Source organism: Lissotriton helveticus, chromosome 3_2 (genome assembly GCF_964261635.1).
Source record: "Lissotriton helveticus chromosome 3_2, aLisHel1.1, whole genome shotgun sequence".
Lineage (NCBI taxonomy): Eukaryota > Metazoa > Chordata > Amphibia > Caudata > Salamandridae > Lissotriton > Lissotriton helveticus.
In genome coordinates, this window is record NC_136062.1 from 167,533,922 (window position 1) to 167,555,340 (window position 21,419).

Sequence of the window (21,419 nt, forward strand, 5' to 3'; positions counted from 1 at the left end):
AGCGGCTTCATGTGGAGGGGCTTGATTGTACATTCCCTTGCAGATCCTTCAGGATAGGACTTGAAGGTCCAGAAGGGAAGACATCAGGGATGAACACATTTTGCATAATTTGCTTTAGGCAGTTATTGGAAAATTCCACAACAATTGTGCAAACTTGTGCAAAATCGGAATTTCGAATTATATTTTAACTCAAAATGCATCTCCATGTCCAAAATGGACTTAAGGATGCATTTTGTCCCAACATATAGTGTACAAAACTCGTAACATGAACAATAGGAGCTCGCACGCTGGTCATTTCCATTGTTCTCATGCTCCTGTGTTCAAACTTTGCCACAAACATAAATTTCAGAAATGTGCAAAAAAAACATAATGCAAATTTACTCAAGAATATGCTGGCATAACAGAAATTTCACTCCTACCTAAAATACACCTTCTGGGATTGGGATGTATTGCTAACCCATAACATCCTCAACCCTTCCTACAGACCTCAGCCCAAGATGGACTAAGTCCCGCGGGCATCCCTCATGTAGTTTCTCCATGTTGCCCCTGTGAGAGGAGGGGGTCCTAAAACCTCAGCTACTTCTCCACCACCTCACCCTTTGATACTCCCTATCAGCAAAAGACTATGAGAACGTTACTTTTTTAAGAATGCCTCATACTTGTTCCTGGGTGTCCACCGAGTAGGCCACACTCTTCACTGACGCCCCTACTTCATGCCAATAAGCTTATGCCACATAGGGACTAATTCTCTTGAGCTTGGGGGCTCGGAAAGGATACTAGAGGGATTGGGCTGCTCCTCTTTCCACAAACTATTATAAACGAATATATACATTCATGTAATGGCCATCAAAGAGTAACATATTTTTGTGTCATTGGTAAAGGAAGGAGGTGGGAGCTAGTTTCTGTGCGTTGAAGAAATGGGAGAGGGAAATACAAATTAGAGACGAAAAATGCTAGAGACAAACAAAACTGTCAAGAAATAAAGGAAAGTTAGGTCTGCCAGGTACATGTTAACAGAAAGGAGAAAATGACTGGAGGGAACAAGGTATGTGCCAAGAAGATGGGAAAACAAGCTATTCTTTTTGCGAAACGAACATCATTGTCTTGGATTTCAATATCAACTATATTGAGTTGGTAAATTTTTTATTTGATACATTTTATTTGACTCTGTCACTTTAAAGCTATCCTTCCATTGGTAGAATTTAAACCATGTGTGGTGTTTGAAATATAAGCCCTTTTGGAGAATCCAGTTGGTCAATGCCAACTGGTTTCTACTACATGCAGTCTCAGGTATACGAAATTGAACATTTTCGAACTGCTATGGATAATATTGTGGCCAAATCCAGTAACCAGGTATCCAGACTGCTTACTGGTGATTAAAGGTGTATGTTGGTTAAAACCGATATTGCTATTTCACCAGTAGAATTCCCCTTATTTGCCCTGCAGGAAACATGTATTCCATTGTCAAATACCCATACGTGACACAAGATCCAGCACTAACGATTTGTCAGTGGTGTGCTACATTTCAAACAGACTTGACAACTTCTTGCACATCTTAGAAAGCATAAGAGTCTCTGTGTAGGGAAGCATTTCAATTGTTCACAAAACTGCAAAAGAGAGACACTTTTTGGTGACATTTTACACTATTGATCATACGTCTTTCCATCCAATGCGAATAAACTTTCTCACTCTGATTAGGTATATCAACTGTCAACAGAGGCCAGAGCAGCCGCAGATGAAGACTTTCTGAATATTATGAGTACAGACACAAAGGTTAATTTTCTTCAAGCAGGTGGATGCATTTCCTGGGAAAGGCGGCCGCCATCATGGGCTGTGCTTTGATTCAATTTCAATGTGTTTCAATAGGCCAGGTGAGCGAATCATATCCGCAGGGAAACAGAAGACCCTGAGAGTCATGTACGGAGTTGACTAGACTGTAAGGATTCATAGCCCCAGCTCAATTTGTTCTTATTACTTCATTTTGCTATTGTACATGGCAGTAAAACAATGGCGTGTGGCTGTGTTTGCAATAAGTGTCAGCCAAGCTGTTACAGGCCTCAGTGCTCATTATGACATCAGTTGCTGTACATAGCTTGGGAGAGTGCAGCACTGTGAGCTCAGACAGGAGGCCAGCTCAGAAGTTCTCGTAGTGGTGTGTGAAGCGGGCTTGATCCTGCTTGTTGAGCTGCTGGCAGGCCTTCTCCACATTCTTGGTCATCCCTGGGGGGCCACAGCTGAAAACCCCAATCTTTCGAACCTAGAAAAAGGAAACACAGGATGCATATCAAAACAGGGTGGGATGTGGAATCCACGAACAGGTTATTTCTCCATAATGTGTCTCCCTTTGTCTAATTCCCTTAACCTCAAGCACCTCTCTTTCAGTTCAGCCAGCTCTCATTCAGTCTTCCTTTATATTTTATTTGTATTACTTTTTTCTTCATGCTGGTTCCCTGTCTTAATGTTCTCCCTACTCAGGACTCCATACGTCCTCCGCAATTGGACACAAGCCCCACAATGTCACAGGCTCCAAGTGAGCCGGGCAAAGTATTTAAGGCTTGGAGCCAGATGTACGATGTTGTAAGTAGTTTAGGTAGGACACGTCTTCAGGTTATTAAGTTGGATTTATTAAGATATTACAAGATAGCACAGCAGAGCAGTAAACCTCACCGATGACCAGACCATCAACTGCCAAGGCAGGAATCTTCACATACCAGATAGAACACTCTTAGGTACTATGGGAGGTTGGGAAGATAGGAACACTAAGAAAGTACTACCGACACCAAGTAGCCATATTGAAGTAAGTATAAATATGCAACATATCTTCTCCCTTTACAGATAAAACAAAAATGAAAGACTCAAACACATAGTAAGAGTTAAAGCATGGAGAAACACGAAGAAGAAAACATATAACACGTAGGAGGTCAGCGACCTCATGGACTTCCAGATCACGAAGGAAGAGAATCAGGGAAGACATGTTGTATATTTATACTTCATTCAAAATGGCTACTTGGTGTCAGTAGTCCTTTCTTAGTGTTCCTATCTTACCAATCTCCCATAGTACATAAGAGTGTTCTATCTGGTATGTGAGGATTCCAACCTTGGCAGTTGATGGTCTGGTCAGCTGTGAGGTTTACTGCTCTGCTGTGTATCTCAATAAATCTATCCTAATAACTTGAAGAGGTGTCCTGCTGCCTACCTAATCTACTTACAACATTTTGGCGACATTCTGCGCTGACCAGACCAGAGGAGCAGACCAGAAAGAAGACCAAGAAGAACAGCGCAGCATGAGTAAGACCTCACAACAAAGAACCCGCCTAACTGCGGCCAGAGACAAGTTAAAAGCTCCCTAAAACCTTGGAAACACAAGCAAGCCTGAAGAAATTACCCGCAAGTTACAGGGTAAAAATCAACCAAAGAAGTGTAAGACAAATCAGCTGCAACCTAACCCTGTGAAACGCGAGAAAATAAGAAGAAAGTAGCTACAAGTAACAGAGAAATCCAAACAAGACATCGTCCCACTGCAGCAATAATCTTGAGGTAATTAAATTGGAGACTCCAGGAAAATCTTCTATAAGAAAAGAAACTGGTAACCCTTTTAAATCTGCCAGAATGATTCCTTATTTGCTGTTAGTATTCTAAGCTTAACTAGTACTTGATTTGGAAACAGGCGACATCAAAGCCAAGTACTGTTAATGACACTCGCCGCAGTTGCTGCCAAAAATGGGTGATTTACAAGAAAAAATAATAATAAAGAAATAGAAGAAAATAGTCTTGAGGAAATTTAAACCAAAAAGAAATCTGCCGCAAGTTACTATATATATTGTCCTTCCAACTGTAGCACGCAGCAAGAGGAAAATACCTGGAGCTCACTGAAACTTGCTGTCCGGTGCCATTAGACATCTCCACATAGTCCAAGCAAAGTGATCCGCTTGAGGGGCTGCCAACCCTTGCAATGATGACGTCGTACAACCTCCGTGGGTTCCGGTGGAGGAGCAGAGTCTTCATTGCGGCACCCAGCGTCTTTGCATCTTCCTGCTTCCGTCCTCTGACCCAGAAGGAATCTTAGTGCGTAACTCCGCATTGGCACGCAACGTGAACAGCCATTTTGTTGTTTGTTTCCAGGGTAACGCAGTGATTAATTTGAAACAGAAGAAATCTGTTTGTTAACTCAACTCCACGGAGCGAAATTTCAGAATGACAAGAGGTTAAAGCCGGCGGCTCCCACGAGCATTTAAAAGAGGGAAACGTAATCTGTGAGTAATTGCTGTGTGACTGGCTTACCTTTGCTTTCTTCATTACTCCTGTGCTCTGATGGAATTACATGTGTTGTGTCAATTGGAAAGTCATCAACGTTGTTTTGCCTAGGATATAGCTTCACCATTATCTAAATGTCAAACAGATCTTTATTGAATCCATTCTACATTCCAACCATAATAGAGTTGAAAGTGAGAATGTTTTACAATACTGCCATCTAATAGACTTGGGCGGTATTATTTGTAAAACAACACGTTGAAGAGCTTGTTCAGCTTCAAAAATATTTTCACTTATTAAAAATTATTTGTGGATGTAATTATGCAGTGGTGATACAGTCATAGCACACATACTTATAATTACCTTAAGAAGTTAAAGTACACATACCAATGAGGCATTAGATGGAGTACAATAATAGTTTTTAATTAAATTACCAAATATCGTTACTTCAAAGGTCAGTGTTTGTAATGTAAGAGCTAGTGGATTACAATGCTGTGAAAAATATATTACAAATACAAGGTCAACGTCTAGAACCATGACAGGGAAAAGCTAAAAAGCAAGGAGGCAGTTCTAAGGAAAAATATATGACAGAGTTTTTGTCACATGCCACCATTCAGAGAGACTTTGTATTTTGTGAAAAGATATGTTATTGGACAATTTGGAAAGTGGCTTTTCAACAATGACCTGGAGAAAACTATTGCAAGTGAAATGCGAATCTAATGGGACCAAGGACCGGCAGAACTAGGATGGACGTAGGTCCCGGAATCGGCAGTGGTCTTAAGTGGTCGTCACAGAATCACGATGGAGAGCTGGTACAGAGATCCCACAACGGGGACAAAGGTCCCAGAATCCGGCAGTGGTCTCAAGTGGAAGTGGGCAAACAACCCAGTGCCACAACAGGTTTTTCCAAGACCTAGATGGAGCGTCCTGTGGTCTAAGGAGACAAAGGGTCCATAGTGAACAAAGGTTCCAAGAGGAGACAAATGTCTCAGGAAATAAAAAGTGAACAAAGGTTCCAAAAGGCCACAAAGGTCTCAGAAAAAAAGTGAACAAAGGTTTCAAAAGGAGACAAAGGTCTCAGAGAAAAAGTGAAAAAAGGTTCAAAGAGGAGACAAAGGTCTCAGAAAAAAAGTGAACAAAGGTTCCGACCTGTCCAGAAGGGGACAACGGATGTCACAGAATCAACATCGGTGTGGACAAAGTGTGTTCCAGGACCGGAAGAGTTCACGACTAAGATTCGTGACGGAAAAGAGCTCCAGTATAACGACAAAGTTTGTGACAAGGTGGTTCTTTGAACCGGGATAAATGTTCCGCGATTTGAACCGGGCTGTATAGCCCACAGTACTGAGACAGTTTGTCCACAAAAGAAATAAAATTTATAAAGGAACTTAGTGGCCCGTACTTCAACCGGAGGCTCACAACCCGAGGAAACGATCCAGAACCTATACACCTGGTCCTAAGCTGGTTTTGGACTGTAAGTGAACTGGCTCCAAATTTGTCTTCGGGAACATCCTTCCAGAACTTTTTGAGAATTGGAGGCTTTTGTTGAACTGTTCTATCTTCAACAATGAGGGGGAAGCCGCGACGGACAAACACTGATTGGAGAAAGTAAACTGTCTATTCCCGTTTTTGCTGGCCACAATGACCGATTGTAGAGAGTAGACTGGCTCTTCATGTTTTGTCAATCGAAGGGGAGAAGGTGGTCATCATGATTTTCATAATCATTCTCATCTTGATCCTGATTCTCTTTCTTCGTGTTCTGGAAGTCCATGAGGTCGCTGACCTCCTACGTGTTCTTCTTCGTGTTTCTCCATGCTTTATCTCTTACTTTGTGTTTGAGTCTTTAACTCTTACTATGTGTTTGAGTCTTTCATTTTTGTTTTATTTATAAAGGAAGATATGTTGTATATTTATAATTCATTCAATATGGCTACTTGGTGTCAGTAGTCCTTTCTTAGTGTTCCTATCTTACCAATCTCCCATAGTACCTAAGAGTGTTTTATCTGGTATGTGAGGATTCTTGGCAGTTGATGGTCTGGTCAGCTGTGAGGTTTACTGCTCTGCTGTGTATCTTAATAAATCTATCTTAATAACTTGAAGACATGTCCTGCTGCCTACCTAATCTACTTACAACGTACAACCCTTTTTTGCGGCCGCAAACGGGAGAAACTCCAGTTTGGGGCCACAAAAAGGGGTAATAGCATGTACAAATGCTATTTTACGAGCCCCTTCCTAATAGCGAGTCAACGTGCTATATACTAGTGTTCTGCGACCGTATTTGCGTCCGCAAAACACTCGCAGTTTACCACCTACTTCAGTGGGTGGTTAAACCACTCACAAAGGGGAAGGGGTCCCCAGGGAACCCCTTCCCCTTTGTATGTTGGAAAATATTTTTTAAGAGGAGACAGTGGTCCCTTTAAGGAAAATGAGCTGCATTTAACAAAAAAAACTGCTTTGTTAAAAAAGTAGTCCCAGACCTGGTGGTCTGCTGAGCCCGGCAGGCCACCATCCCTGGAAGGGCCTGTCATTCCCAACTGGCTCGCAAAGTGCGAGAGGCTCATTAATATTCTTGACCCTCGTAATTTGCGACCCCATTGGGAATCGCAAACAGTGTAAAATACAACTGTTGTACATGCAAAATAGCGCATTGCAAATTGCGAGTCGCAAATGACTCACAATATGCGATGCGCTATTTTGCAGGTTGTACATCTGGCCCTTGGAGAAGTATGAAAAATAGACAGCAGCAAGCTTGGCTACCAAAAGCCTGGATTTTTTTTGTGAAACAATTTTTATTATTTTATGCTCATACAAAGCGTGCACAGACACTGAAATGAAGCATGGGTTCAGTTTTGCAGAATGCAGGATATACCGCCAAGGCAGTTGTAACTACATAACAATCTCCCTAGAGCTTGACATCCAAGTGGGAAGGAGCACTTCGAATGATATTCAATGAAGTTAGCACAAGAGTTATTGCTGTTAGGTAACACTACAATGGCAGATTCAAGTTATATTTCCAACAATGCTTCAATTGCCTACCAAACGAGCATCTCTGAAACCTTCTCTCTTTCAGCATATAAGCAATCACTTGCACAGGGCTCCAGTGGGGCCTCTCTCTAGATCATTCAGGTTTTCCTCCTACTTCTGTAGCTCCACGTGAAGTTGCACATAAACCTCCACTTGGCTGGCTATGCAGTGTCTACAGTCCTCTACCTTAAACGTTTCCCACTCTATCAGTGTGGACATGGCTATCCTGGTGTTATCATGGAAATATTTGCTGTTAGCCATGCCCAGCAAGTCTCAAAAGACAGGGTCTTCTAGTAATGCCACCTGGTGTTTCCATCTAGGGATAGCGGCCTAGGAATATCCCAGCAGAGGATGAGCAAAAGGGGTTTGTGGTCAGAGTACATACTAGCCAAATACTCAGTGTGTGTAACCTTTGTGTGTAAACGGGTGCAGCACAGGAATCTATTTCGGACAGGCAAGTCGAGAACACAGGAGTAATAAGAAAATTCTTGTGTCAGTGGGTTGAGCACTCTTCAGGAGTCCACTACCTCCCCTCGGGCCAGCCCATCTGTGAAGGCTCTAGCTGATTTGTGGACATTAGACACGGAGAGTGGAGGGACCTGTCTAAACACATGTCTCCGCAATTTAAGTCACCACCGTGGTGAGGAAGGGGGCCAGTCCAGAGAAAATGGAGTGTTGATCAAAACATTAGCGGCTTACACATTAATCAGTGGCATATCTTTACCATCGATTCTACCCCTATAATAATGAATCGTCCATCTGAGTCTACCATCCCAGCAAGATGCTGGAAGGGGACCCCCGAATGGGTACAACTGGGTCTAACTGATCCAAATCAGCATGCCCCATGCAAAGGCCTAATAGGCCAGCAAATACACAAGCCCACACCACCTTCTCAATAGTGCCTGCTCCTTCCTCTTCATGAAATGAGTAACTTGTAGGAAGGCTATCTACGCAACTCTATACTTAATGAAGCCTGCGCATAGTAGCATTTACTGGAAGAATTTAATCCTCTGACATTGTATGTGAGTAATTTAATGTTCCCTTGGTCCAAGTCATCATGTCACCAAAAATACATGATAGGCAGTCCCCACCCAGCCCCAACCCCAGTCCCACAGCACATGCATACAAAGGAAACCCAGCTCCATTCTCAAATATTAATAAGAGCAACAACTACAAAATGTAACCGCCCTGAGGAAAAGTGTCCTTCTTGTCGGCATTTATTTCGTGTCAGGACTCCATTATTTTTGCATTACCATTTCATGTCAAACACCTCTGCACGTCCCTCCTGGTTGTTTCTGCTGATGTCTGATGGAATTCTAACTGTCACGACCACCCTGCCCTTCCTGTTCCTTGTGGTTGAGCTAATTTCGAAAAATGGAACAAAGAATTGGCCTCACCACCCTCGGACTGAACTCCTGCACACATCCATCCTGTTTTGCAAGACTTGGGGCCAGATGTAGGTCGCACAATACCGGTCGGTGCCGGCTGAAATTACCGAATTTCGGCCGTTACCCACCGATATTTGGCTTTTGAGATGTAGGTGGCATGATTCCTGGATTCGGTATTTTACCAAATCGCTAATTTAAGGAATCAGTAAATTACCAAATTCATAACATACCGATTCGGTAAATTACTGAATCCATAATGTAGGGAGCACTCAAGTTAGTGAATTCCTGAGTTAAGGATTCGTTATTTACCACCAACTACAAGTTGGTGGTAAATATCTAAAAACCTTTGAAAAAGTAATTATTTTGCTTTTACAACAGTGCGATGTGGCAGACATACATGCCCTTAAGACATGTATGTGTGCCACATGTGCACCCATGCACTATTCAGGGGTGCAACAGGGTGTCAATGTGACACCCTGCCACCCTTGAAAATGTTCCCCCTATTACAGATTCGGTATTTACCGAATCGATAATACTGAATGGCTTCCCATTCATTCCTATGGGCCTCTAGGCCCATAGGAATTAATGGGAATTACCAAATCGGTAAATACCGATTCTTAATTACCGAATCCTACAGATTCGGTAAAATTTACCAAATAATTATCTACATCCCATTTACCTATTCTTAAATACCGAATCAGTAAAATTCGGTATTTAAGAATAGGTAAATTGAGATTACCTACATATGGCCCTTGGTCACGCCACCGTCCCAGAACTTGTTTCTTTCACATATCCTGTTGTCCAAGATCTGTCTGTTCTCTCACGTACATATCCTGTTTTGCAAGACCTGTCCGTAATCTTTGTACCATCTGTTGCAGCCCCCTAACTTGCCTGAACTAAGAATGGTGTAACTGCATTTTGACTCTGGGGCGCCAGTGAAGCAGCAGCCTCCTCTGTCTTGTCTCTGACGAGCTTTGGACTCTGTTTCATAGCCCGGACTATTCGAATAAAACTTGGTTCCTCTTGCAGACGAAGGCTCCTGTGTCTCCTTTTTATATATAAGGTGGGTATGGAAGACTTGGGTGGTTCCCCCGCCACCGAGACCCAGTAAGTGGGTATAAACCGTTCTTCAAATGGCGCCCGAATAGGGACTCCACAAGCACGAAGGTCAGGCCCGGTGGATGTGAGGAGGTGCACGGAGAGACTCCGACAGAGGTACCCTACCCGAGGGATTCTTGCAGTCCGGTAGCCGAATGACTCGCCCGCTGTTCCTCCCCACCCGGTCTGGGTCACGTGACCCCGTCCTGGCTGGAGTCCCCTAACAAAATGATTTCTAGAACAGGACACAGCCCTACGTCTGCAGAAGAGTACTACCCCTGTCAGGTAAGGGTGAACTGATCACCCACCGAGTCTGTATGATTCTGCTGTTATTGACTTTTGCAAAAGCCAAGCCAGCGAGGTGAGTTTTTGAAAACCCGCTGTTGTTGGTTATCTGTTTACAAGCATGCCGGCCAGTAGTAAGTTTAAGAAATGATGTTGTTGTATGTGTGCGCAGGACTCCCAGCTGGAGGTGGCCTGTCTGCTTCCTTCAGAGGGGACCCTTGGTCACACCATGTATACTAAACATGGTCCTTCTGCTATGATGTTTTCCCCTTTTTGGACCAAATACACTAAACGAAGTAACTCAGAATTACAATGGCCGCCTTATGGGTCTTTTGACCCGCAAGTTCTGGCAAATCTAGAGGACCCGCTATCAAAATGGAAGATTCGTCCCTTGATGTTTGAGTCTGTCAGGTTGTGGAGGAAGGAAATTGAGAAGAGAACAAAGAGGGAAAAGGCACTAGAAAGGAAGCGGGAGCGGATGTCAATGGCTTACCATGCTAGGGAGCACTTACAGGACCGAATGGAAAAATCTGTAGAGATAGCGGCGAACATAGGGCGCGGGTGGAGAAGTGCTACCCGGCCCGTGAAGAGAGAGGAAAAAGCTTTATGGAAGGGGGAGAAGAGGGCGATTCCCTGCTCGATACCATGCTGGAAAGTCCTCCTGCTTATGCCCCCATGTATCCTGCGCTGACACAACCTGCCTGGCATACAGCTGCCCCCGCCGTGCTGCACACTCCTTCCCCTCCTCCTGTTCCCCCGTCACACCGACCCCCCCTATTTCGACGCCTATGACACTGACTGCTCACACTACCCCTGTCCTCGCCATGGGAATGAAAACGAGTCCCCATCCGCCCAATCCCTGCGGCTTTACCCCTGCCCGCCCCTTCCCTTCTTCCCCATGGTCTACGGTTTAGCAGGATTACTTTAGATTATCAATCAATCACAATCAATCACAAGAATTTGTATAGCGTGCTACTCACCCGTAAGGGTCTCAAGGCGCTGAAGGGGGGGGGTCGCTATTGCTTGAACAGCCAGGTCTTTAGTTGTTTCCTGAAGGAGAGGTGTTCCAGGGTCAGCCATAGGTGAGTGGGGAGGGAGTTCCATGTCTTGGCTGCCAGGTAGGAGAAGGATATTCCTCCGACGGTGGATTTCCGAATTCGTGGGACGGAGGCGAGGGCGAGGCTGGCGGATCGGAGCTGGCGGGTGGGGGTGTAGAAAGTGAGGCGGCTGTTGAGGTACTTCGGGCCCATGTCGCGGAGAGCTTTGTGTGCGTGGGTGAGGAGTCTGAATGTGATCCTCTTGTTGACGGGGAGCCAGTGGAGGTCTTTCAGGTGGGCAGAGATGTGGCTGCGGCGAGGGATGTCCAGGATGAGTCGTGCTGAGGCGTTCTGAATGCGCTGGAGTCTTTTCTGGAGTTTGGCTGTGGTTCCAGGGTAGAGGGTGTTCTCGTAGTCCAGACGGCTGGTGACGAGGGCCTGGGTGACAGTCTTCCTGGTTTCTGTAGGAATCCATCGGAAAATCTTTCGGAGCATGCGCAGGGTGTTGAAGCAGGATGAGGAGACTGCGTTCACTTGCTTGGTCATCATGAGGGAGGAGTCCAGGATGAAGCCCAGGTTGCGTGCGTGGTCCGTTGGTTTGGGTGCGCTGCCCAGGGCAGGGGGCCACCAGGAGTTGTCCTACGTGGAGGGAGATGGTCCGAGGATGAGGACTTCCGTCTTGTCTGAGTTTAGTTTCAGACGGCTGATCTTCATCCATTCTGCGACGTCTCTCATTCCTTCCTGGAGGTTGGCTTTGGCAGTGGCGGGGTCGTTGGTGAGGGAGAGGATCAGCTGGGTGTCGCCGGCGTAGGAGATGATGTTGAGGTTGTGTCGGCGGGCGATGGCTGTGAGAGGGCTCATGTAGACGTTGAAGAGGGTGGGGCTGAGTGAGGATCCTTGCGGGACGCCGCAGATGACTTCGGTGGCCGCGGATCGGAACGGGGGAGGCGGACTCTCTGGGTTCTTCCGGCGAGGAATGAGATGATCCACTCAAGGGCCGCTCCTTGTATTCCGGTGTTGTTGAGGCGCTGTATCAGGGTGCAGTGGCAGACGGTGTCGAAGGCTGCTGAGAGGTCCAGGAGGATGAGGGCAGCCGTTTCCCCGTTGTCGAGCAGGGACCTGATGTCGTCGGTGACTGCGATGAGGGCGGTCTCGGTCATGTGGTTTGCTCGGAAGCCGGACTGTGAGGGGTCGAGGGATCCGTTGGTCTCGAGGAAGGCGGAGAGTTGTCTGTTGACGGTCTTCTCGATGACTTTGGCTGGAAAGGGGAGGAGCGAGATGGGGCGGAAGTTCTTCAGGTCCGTGGGGTTCGCGGTGAGTTTCTTGAGGAGGGCGCTCAGCTCGGCATGTTTCCAGCTCTCCGGGAAGGTGGTGGATGCGAAGGAGCTGTGATGATGTTCCGGAGTTGGGGTGCGTTGATGGAGTCTGCTTTGTTGAAGATGTGGTGTGGGCAGGGGTCGCCAGGGGAGCCGGAGTGGATGGTGTTCATCATGTGGGTGGTGTCTTCGGTGCTGACAGGGGTCCAGGTGCAGAGGGTGGTCGTTGGGGGCGCTGGTTCGGCGGTTGGGTGCGTAGTTTGTGCGCCGAAGCTGTTGTGGATGTCGGCGATCTTGCGGTGGAAGAACAAGGCAAGAGAGTCGCAGTGGTCTTGCGAGGGAGTGATGTCGGTGTTGCAGGCGTCGGGATTTGAGAGCTCTTTGACGATGCTGAAGAGCTCCTTGCTGTTGTGGGTGTTGTTGTCCAGTCTTTCTTTGAATGCTGTCTTCTTGGAGGTGCGGATCAGCTGGTGGTGTTTGCGGGTGGTGTTCTTGAGGGCAGTCATGTGTTCTGTTGTCTGGTCGTGGCGCCAGGCTTTCTCGAGGGTGCGGCAGGTTTTCTTGGAGTTTTTGAGGTCCGTGGTAAACCACAAGGCGTTCCTGCTGCCGGGTCTGCTGGGAGGGATCTTCAGTGGTGCGAGTTCGTCGGCGCAGTTGGTGAGCCATTGTGTGAGGTTGCAGGCTGCTTTGTCGGGGTTCGTCATGTTGGTGGGCGGGTTCTGGCTGAGGGTGGTGGTGAGCTGGTCGGCGGTGATCTTCCTCCAGCTTCTGCGGGGAACTTGTTGCGGGTGGTGGTGGGTCGTGGTTCTCCTGAAGTTGAAGTGGACGCAGCTGTGGTCTGTCCAGTGTAGTCCGGTGGAGTGGCTGAAGGAGATGTGCTTGCTGGAGGAGAAGACGGGGTCAAGCGTGTGGCCGGCGTAGTGGGTGGGGGTATTCACCAGTTGCTTGAGTCCGAGGTTGGCGAGGTTGTCCAACAGGGCGGTGGTGTTGCAGTCCTTGTTGTTCTCCAGGTGGAAGTTGAGGTCCCCTAGGAGGATGTAGTCTGAGGAGGTGAGGGCGTGTGGGCTGACGAAGTCTGCGATGGCTTTGCTGAATTGTGTTCGTGGTCCCGGGGGTCTGTAGATGAGAGTGCCTCTGAGGGTGGGTTTGGGGGCGGTGTGGATCTGGAAGTGAAGGTGTTCGGCCGCAGTGAGGGTGTCGTCGGAGTTGGTCGTGATGCGGATGGTGTTTCTGTGGACGATGGCGATGCCTCCTCCGGTTTGGTTGATGCGGTCCATCCGGGTGATCCTGTAGCCCCGACAGGCTTTCTTGCGCTCTGCAGTCAGCTTTTCGTCCCTTCAAGAGGATGACCTGCAAAAGCAACAGTGTGAATGTTGGATAAATAGCGGGAATATTTATCCATTTAAAGAAATATGGTCCACTTTTTCCCAGTGAACGATTATGGAACAGACCACCTGGGCTGAATACATATGTACCTTGGTTATGTAGAGATACGATAATTCATTTATGCAGATACCCATCGGATTAGTAGACCTCAGGTCACAAATAAAAAGAGGCGATGTGCAGGAAGAAGGGATATTTGGCGCTATGTCCGCTTTGATAGCTTACCGTGATATGACCGCCTTCCCCAAACCCTCTGTAAAGAAAGCTATGCCAATGAGAGAGGCGGCCCCTGTCTTTGTTAATGCACTCACCAATGCCCTAAATAATGGCCGAGGGCCAGTTGAAGCCCACTGGCATAGGCTATGGGTTCATGTCCCTTGGAAAAGGTCAGAGGTAATGCAGTTGAAAGGGCAGTTATCAGATTCTCGAAAAAATCCGGCTACCTTTTACAAAGAATTAGGCCAGATAATATCTGCTGGTACACTTATTCTTGAAGACTTGCTCTTTGGTACGGTGGTTCCTACTGAAATGTGGGATAAAATTCAACATACCTACCATGAAGTAGACCTGGGAGGTAAATAGGCTAATCTAGAAGCTATGGAAGATCAAGGGCAGGAGGGAGCAAACAAGAAGCTGCCATCCTGACCTTGCCAGGTAAAATATTAACACTTATGAATTTTTTTATTAACTGGGATGAAGATAAATGCCTGTAGGCAACAAAAAAGTTGAAAGTGTGGTTCTTTACCCGTTTTGAAACAGAATACAAGGGACAGTGGTTCGGACCCCCGGATCCCAGGCTCTAGCCCAGTATTTGTCGATAAGTTTGTCACCAACTTGCTTCCTGAGATTTCCGCCAGGCTCAAGAAGGTTGAGAGTACATGGTCTGCCCAGACTATGACTGGTATCTTGGCTATGGCACAGTGTCACAAGAATAGGGAGAATTAAGATAGAGAAAAGAAAATTAAGAAGGCTAGGCATCTTAAGACTAAGGTACTTCTTCAGCAGGCTTACCCTCCCCGGGGTCCCGATGCCCGCGGGAATTTCAGACCACAGCCCCAACCCCCTCCGAGGACTCGCCAGTCTACCCCTTCAGGCCCTTAACACACGAGAGCCCACCAAACAGATCAGTGTGCTTATTGTAAAGGGTATGGCCATTGGATAGATGAGTGTCCCGTATTAGCTGAAAACATCCGAACAGGAAAGACTCAGCCTCGTGCTCCTAGGGAGGGAGGCCAACTAGGGACCATGGCCCGCCCCGTCCACAGGACAAAGAGCATAGATCCAGGGATGACGCCCCTGTCCGGCAACACCAGGCCAATAGGTTTGATGCATACGAAGCAACACGCACTTATTACAATGATAATTATGATGAAGTTGATGAGACAGGGTTCTATCAAGCATAGGACAGCCAGGAAAGGGGTATTATTAGAGTGCAAATTCCAGTGGATCAAAAGGGCCTGTATATTCAAATGTCAGTCGTAGGGAACGATCAGAATTTTCTTCTGGATACTGGGGCCACCAGGTCTTCTATTGCACGTCTGTCAGTCCCGGAGGCATCCCTTTCTGGCAAAATGAATATCTCTGTGGGTTTTGCAGGAACACCCGTGACCAGCCCTGTCTCTGAACCCTTCCCTCTCGATATTGGCCCTGCACATGTTGACGCTCACTTGGTCCTCGCTACAGGTTGCAGTGAAAACGTATTGAGGCCTGGATTTACTGAAAGCTCTGTTGGCGACCATATCATGTAGTCCCCAAGTTGTATCCCTAACAATTTCCCCCACCACAGCCTCCTATATGTATCTGTCCGGTCCCCTCCCACCAGAGTTGCAGTCTTTACCTTCCTCCCTCTGGGCATCATCAGACACTGATGTCGGCTGTCTCAATAATACCCCCTCATGTGGTACGGATTCAGCCCGGCACCATCCTTCCCGGCCTTCGACAGTATCGACTGCCCACGGAAGGAGAAGCGGCCCTTTTAACCATAATATCTGAATTGATGGACAAGTGCGTAGTGGAGGAGACATGAGGTAATATCTGTAACAGTCCCTTTATTCCGGTTCTTAAAAAGACCAATGGAGATGCTCTCTCCACTAAAATATACACATTTGTGATTGACCTGAGAGCCCTTAACAAAATAACGATCTCCCAATACCCTGTTGTCCCTGACATTACAGCCCTCTTGACGATGGTCCCTTCTGACGCCACCCACTTTTCTGTCATAGACCTGAAGAATGCCTTTTTAAGTATTCCTATACATCCTGACAGCAGAAATTTCTTTGGTTTCTCCCTTGGTGGGCGGAGCTTTAGATTTTGCTGCACCCCTCAGGGCTTCACCGAGAGCCCCAGTAGCTATAGTCAAGCTCTCAAAAGTCAACTAGATACCTTGGAACTCCCTGATAATTCCACACTGCTGCAGTATGTTGATGACCTCCTCCTTACTGCAAATTCCGCCCCAACATGTAAAGAGGCTACTCTGTTTGTTACACCACCTTGCCCTCCATAACCACAAGGTCTCTTTAAAAAAGATCCAATTTGGTCAAGAGAAGGTGACCTTTTTAGGTCATCTCCTCTTAAAGAAGGCAAGGCAGCTCACCGCTGATCGTGTAGCCGTTAACAATGCTATGGCAGCCCCACGGACACAAAAGCAGGTGCGAGCCATCATAGGTCTAACCTCATACTGCAGACAGTGGATTTCCAATTTTTCGCCCATAGTCAAACCTCTTCTTGCCCTCACCACTAAAGACATATCAGAAAGTTCCTTTCCATGGACTAGAGAGCATACTCAGGCCTTCCAGGATTTAAAAAGAGCTCTGTGTACTACTCCAGTCCTCAGTACTCAATCAACCAATCAATCATAGTACTTGTAGAGCGTGCTACGTACCCGTGAGGGTCTCAAGGCGCTGTGGGGAGGGTGGTGCTGCTACTGCTCGCAGAGCCAGGTCTTGACGAGTCTTCTGAAGGTGAGTAGGTCTCAGGCCTGCTGTATGTGGGTAGGGAGGGTGTTCCAGGTTTTGGCGGCGAGGTAGGAGAAGGATCTGCTGCAGGAGGTCGTTCGTTGGATGCGGGGGACAGCCACGAGGCTGGCGGAGCGGAGCTGGTGGGTGGGGGTGTGCAAGCTGAGCCTGCTGTTCGGGTAGGCTGGTCCGGCGTTGTGGAGTGCTTTGTGTGCCTGGGTGAGGAGCTTGAAGGGGATCCTCTTGTCGACGGGGAGCCAGTGTAGGTCTCTCAGATGGGGGGTGATGTGGCTGCGGCGGTGGACGTTGGTGTTTTGGATGCGTTGTAGTCGACGTAGGTGTTTGGCTGGGATTCCTGCGTAGAGTACGTTGCCGTAGTCCAGTCTGCTGCTGACGAGGGCCTGTGTCACCGTTCTTCTTGTTTCGGTCGGTATCCACTTGTAGATCCAGTGGAGCATGCGGAGGGTGTTGTAGCAGGAGGAGGAGACGGCGTTGACCTGTTTAGACATGGAGAGGGAGTAGTCGAGGATGAATCCTAGGTTGTATGCATGGTCGGTGGGTGTTGGTGCTGCTCCCAGTGTGGTTGGCCACCAGGAGTCGTCCCAGGCTGAGGGGGTGGGTCCAAGGATGAGTACCTCCGTCTTGTCTGAGTTCAGCTTCAGACGGCTGCTCCTCATCCAGTCGGCGACGGCCTTCATTCCCTCCTGGAGATTGTTTTTGGTAGTGTTTGGGTCCTTGTTGAGGATGAGCTGGGTGTCATCAGCGTAAGAAATGATGTTGAGGATCGTGATGGCAGGCCACTTGTGCGAGGGGGCCATGTAGATGTTAAACAGTGTCGGGCTGAGGGATGAGCCCTGGGGGATGCCGCAGATGATTTCAGTGGCTTCGGATCGGAAGGGAGGGAGGCAGAAGCTCTGGGTTCTGCCAGAGAGGAAGGACGTGGTCCAGTCAAGGGCCTTCTCTTGGATTCCGCCTTCTTAGAGGCATGTCTTTAGAGTGCCATGGCAGACCATGTTGAAGGCGGCCGAGAGGTCCAGGAGGATGAGTGCTGATGTTTTGACGTTGTCTAGTTGGCGCATGATGTCGTCTGTGGCGGCGATGAGGGCTGTCTCGGTGCTGTGGTTTAGTCTGAATCCGGACTGGAAAGGGTCCAAGATGTTGTTGTCTTCCAGGTGGCGGGCCAACTGTCTGTTGACGATTTTCTCGATGACCTTTGCCAGGAATGGGAGCAGGGAGATGGGCCGGAAGTTTTTGAGGTCCTTGGGTCCACCTTGGGCTTCTTGAGGAGGGCGCTGATTTTGGCGTGTTTCCAGCTATCTGGGAATGTCGCTGTTTCGAAGGAGATGTTGATGACCTTCCATAGTTGGGGTGCAATGGCTGAGTCTGCTTTGTTGAATACGTGGTGTGGGCACTGGTCTGATGGAGATCCTGGGTGGATGGAGTTCATGACGTTTGGTATCTCGTCGTCGTTGACGTTGGACCAGGAGATCAGGCGGATGGCACTGTTCACAGGGGAGGTAGAGTCTGGCGTAGTCGGGCAGTCGTGGTGTTAAAGCTGTCATGGATGTCAGCGATCTTGCGGTGGAAGAAGGTGGCTAGTGAGTCGCACAGTTCTTGAGAGGGCGGGATGTCGTTGTTGTTGGCGCTGGGGTTGGAGAGTTCCTTTACGATGCTGAGGAGATCTTTGCTGTTGTGTGCGTTGTTATCCAGGCGGTCTTTTGGCTCATCTGATGAGATGGTGATGTCTTTGGGTGGCGTCCTTGTGGGCTGCGTGGTTATGCTGTGTGCGTTCCTGGAGCCATATTTTCTCCAGTTTCCGGCATGCTCGCTTGGAGGTCTGGAGTTCATTGGTGAACCAGGTGGCTCTCTTGCTGGAGTGGTTGTTGGAGGGTTTCTTGAGTGGGCAAGCGTGTTGGCGCAGTCGTCGATCCACTGTCTGAGGTTGCGGGCTGCGGCGTCTGGGTTGGTGGGGTCGGTGGGTGGGTTCTGGGCGTGGGTGGTGATCAGCCGGTCTTCGGTGACTTTGCTACAGCAGTGGCGAGGCAGTTTGTGATGTATTTCCTATGGGAACTGTATCAATATTCCTGCTTCTGACCCTTGCCCGGTTAATAAATCAATAGTGGCCATACAACGGCACAGAAACCCGCTTTCTGATTAGGTCATAGCGCATGCTATCACATTAGGCAAGCACTATTCCTCCAGCCCCCATAGAAAGCATACCGAGTTCTCAAAACAAATCAAACCTCCAGCAACCTGGGAAATCCCCTGCAGCTATTGTTTTGATTTAGCCAAGAACTCCAGTAAAGAATGTAAGAATGACCAGTTCTTATGACATCCTTATTGACGTATTTATGTCCATCCTTACGTCAATCTCGGCACCTTTCAGGTATAAATATTACCGACATTGTCCTAAGCAACACACGGTGGTGGTGACGAGATTGAAGCAGCGCGACTTGCCGAGGAGCCCAGCTGATCGAGAAAGCCCACGGACGCTGCCCCTCCCTTTTGACGCGCTGAGAGAGAGACGCTGCCTTTCCTCCTGCCGAGAAATCCAGCCTCCGGCGTTTCCAGCCGCCCTCGCAGGCAGCTGGGATATCAAGTCCTGAGATAGAGATACCAGCCCTCCAGCCTTCTAAATCCCAGGTACAGAACTGAATAACCCCTTACAGAGAATTCTTGAGTCAGACTCTTGGCAAAGCAAACTTAACTTAAACTGCTACTTATCTACTCCCGCCCACGTATTAGGCTTAGGTCAGTTACACCGGGGTAGGCGTAGTTAGAAGCACCAGTTGAGTACGATTAGTCAATGTATATATGTATGTATCTATTTTATCCATTTTAAAGTATCATATGGCTAAGAAACCATATCAATGCTTTTACAGTATTATTTCATAATTCTGCTTTTACTGTATGCACTGTACTTAACTATAAGTATTGCAATAATAGCGATTCATTTCTCTTGTACGAGAAAAGAGACTGATCAATAAATATCACCTTTTTATTGAACACGCCCGTCTCTTCCTTTTCTCTACAATCTGGTGAAACTAAGAATGCACGTACTGACTGAGTAAAATAAGTTGTCTTTTGTTTTCACACGACTCTAGAGATATACTCTTGATTAGGGGAGAGCAAAGTTGTCATGTTCTATGGTTGTCAGAAACTAAATCCCTTCTTGTCTATCCAGGGAGGTTAAACTCCTCCTTGCCTATTCGAGAAAGTTTCTAGTGAACTCTGAGCTAGCTGGCACACATAAACTTTAAGTCTAATATCGTCAGTAGAAGACCTAGTTAACCACAGTCCTACGTCTATACTATTGAAGATATTATTCCAATGCGTAGAGCCTATTGGGAAAATAGGAACTACACTACAAGCTGTTGGTTGTGGTGGTGCGTGGTTGGTTTCTTGAAGGTGAAATGGATGCAGCGGTGGTCCGTCCAGTGGAGATCGGTGGTGTGGTTGAAGGCGACGTGGAGTCCAGCGTGTGGCCGGTGGCATGGGCGGGTGCGGTGACGAGTTGTCTGAGGCCGAGGTTGGCGAGGTTGGCGATCAGGGTGGCAGAGTTGGCATCGTTGTTGTTCTCGAGGTGGAAGTCCATGTCCCCGAGGAGGATGTAGTCCATGGAGACGAGTGCGTGGGTGCTGGCGAGGTCAGCAATGGAGTCGCTGAACTGAGCCCAGGGTCCGGGGGATCTGTAGAAGAGTGTTCCTCTGAGGGTGGTGTTGGGGTTGGTGTGGATCCGGAAGTGCAGGTGTTCGGCGGCGTTGAGGGTGTCGTCTGCGTGGGTGGTGACCTTGAGGGTGAACTTGTGGACGATGGCTATTCCTCCTCCGGTTCTGTTGGCGCGATCCCTGCGGGGGATCTTGTAGCCGTCCGGTATGGCTATGGCGATGTAATGCACCGAGGAGTCGTTCCACCAGGTCTCGGTCAGGAAGGCCACGTCTGGGGTGGAGGTGTCGAGCAGATCCCAGATCTCGACGACGTGTTTGCCTGCGGAGCGGGTGTTGAGGAGTATGCAGCGGAGGTGGTTGGATCCAGTCCTTGGAGGTTTGGTGGTTTTGTCGCAGGTGAAGCTGCAGGTGCAGCAGGAGAAAGGTCCGTGGGTCCGTTTCGGGGCGGCCTGGAAGCAAGTGTGGTTTCAGCCAGCGTTGAATGCGTGAAGGGTGCTGGCGTCGTGGTGGAGACTGGTGTCGTGGCGTTCGCGGGGTCCAGGGGTTCTGGCACTGGGCGCGGTCCAGGCATGGATGGGCACAGATGGGCTTGCCTTAGGCATGCCTTTGGTGCGTAGCTGCCTCCATTTAAAGGGAGCTGGGAGGGAGGAGTAGCTGGGAGCCGGGAGGCAGGGGTTCAGCCAATGGGCGTGGGGGGTCGGCGCCGCAGGGGCAGCAGCGGCGGGAAAGCGGGCTGTGGGCAGGGGGGGCGAGGGAAAGAAAAACGGTGCCCAAGAATGGGCAGCAGGAGCAAGGGTCAGGCACAAGGTCTGGTGCAGCTGCAGCTGGGAGGGGAGCGACCTACCTGGCAAGCTCAGGGCTCGCTCTCCTCACAGCACGCTGTCGCCAGATTTAAAGGGAGCTGGGAGGGAGGAGTAGCTGGGAGGCGGGAGGCAGGGGTTTAGCCAATGGGTGCGGGGGGGGCGGGCCTGCAGGGGCAGCAGCGGCAGGAAAGCGGGCTGTGGGCAGGGGGGGC

The 21,419-nt window shown here is 48.4% G+C and overlaps 1 protein-coding gene across 2 annotated transcripts in view; it reads right to left on the minus strand.

Annotated features, from left to right (window-relative positions):
- Positions 1-1,122: 1,122 nt before the first annotated feature.
- Positions 1,123-21,419, minus strand: part of LOC144826531 (dual oxidase 1-like) — a 1,074,750-nt gene continuing 1,054,453 nt past the window's right edge. For both annotated transcript variants that reach the window (XM_078684961.1, XM_078684960.1), the window contains one exon: positions 1,123-2,257. In XM_078684961.1, the coding sequence (XP_078541087.1) occupies positions 2,135-2,257 (123 nt within the window). In that variant the 3' untranslated portion in view covers positions 1,123-2,134. The remainder of the gene's footprint in view (positions 2,258-21,419) is intronic.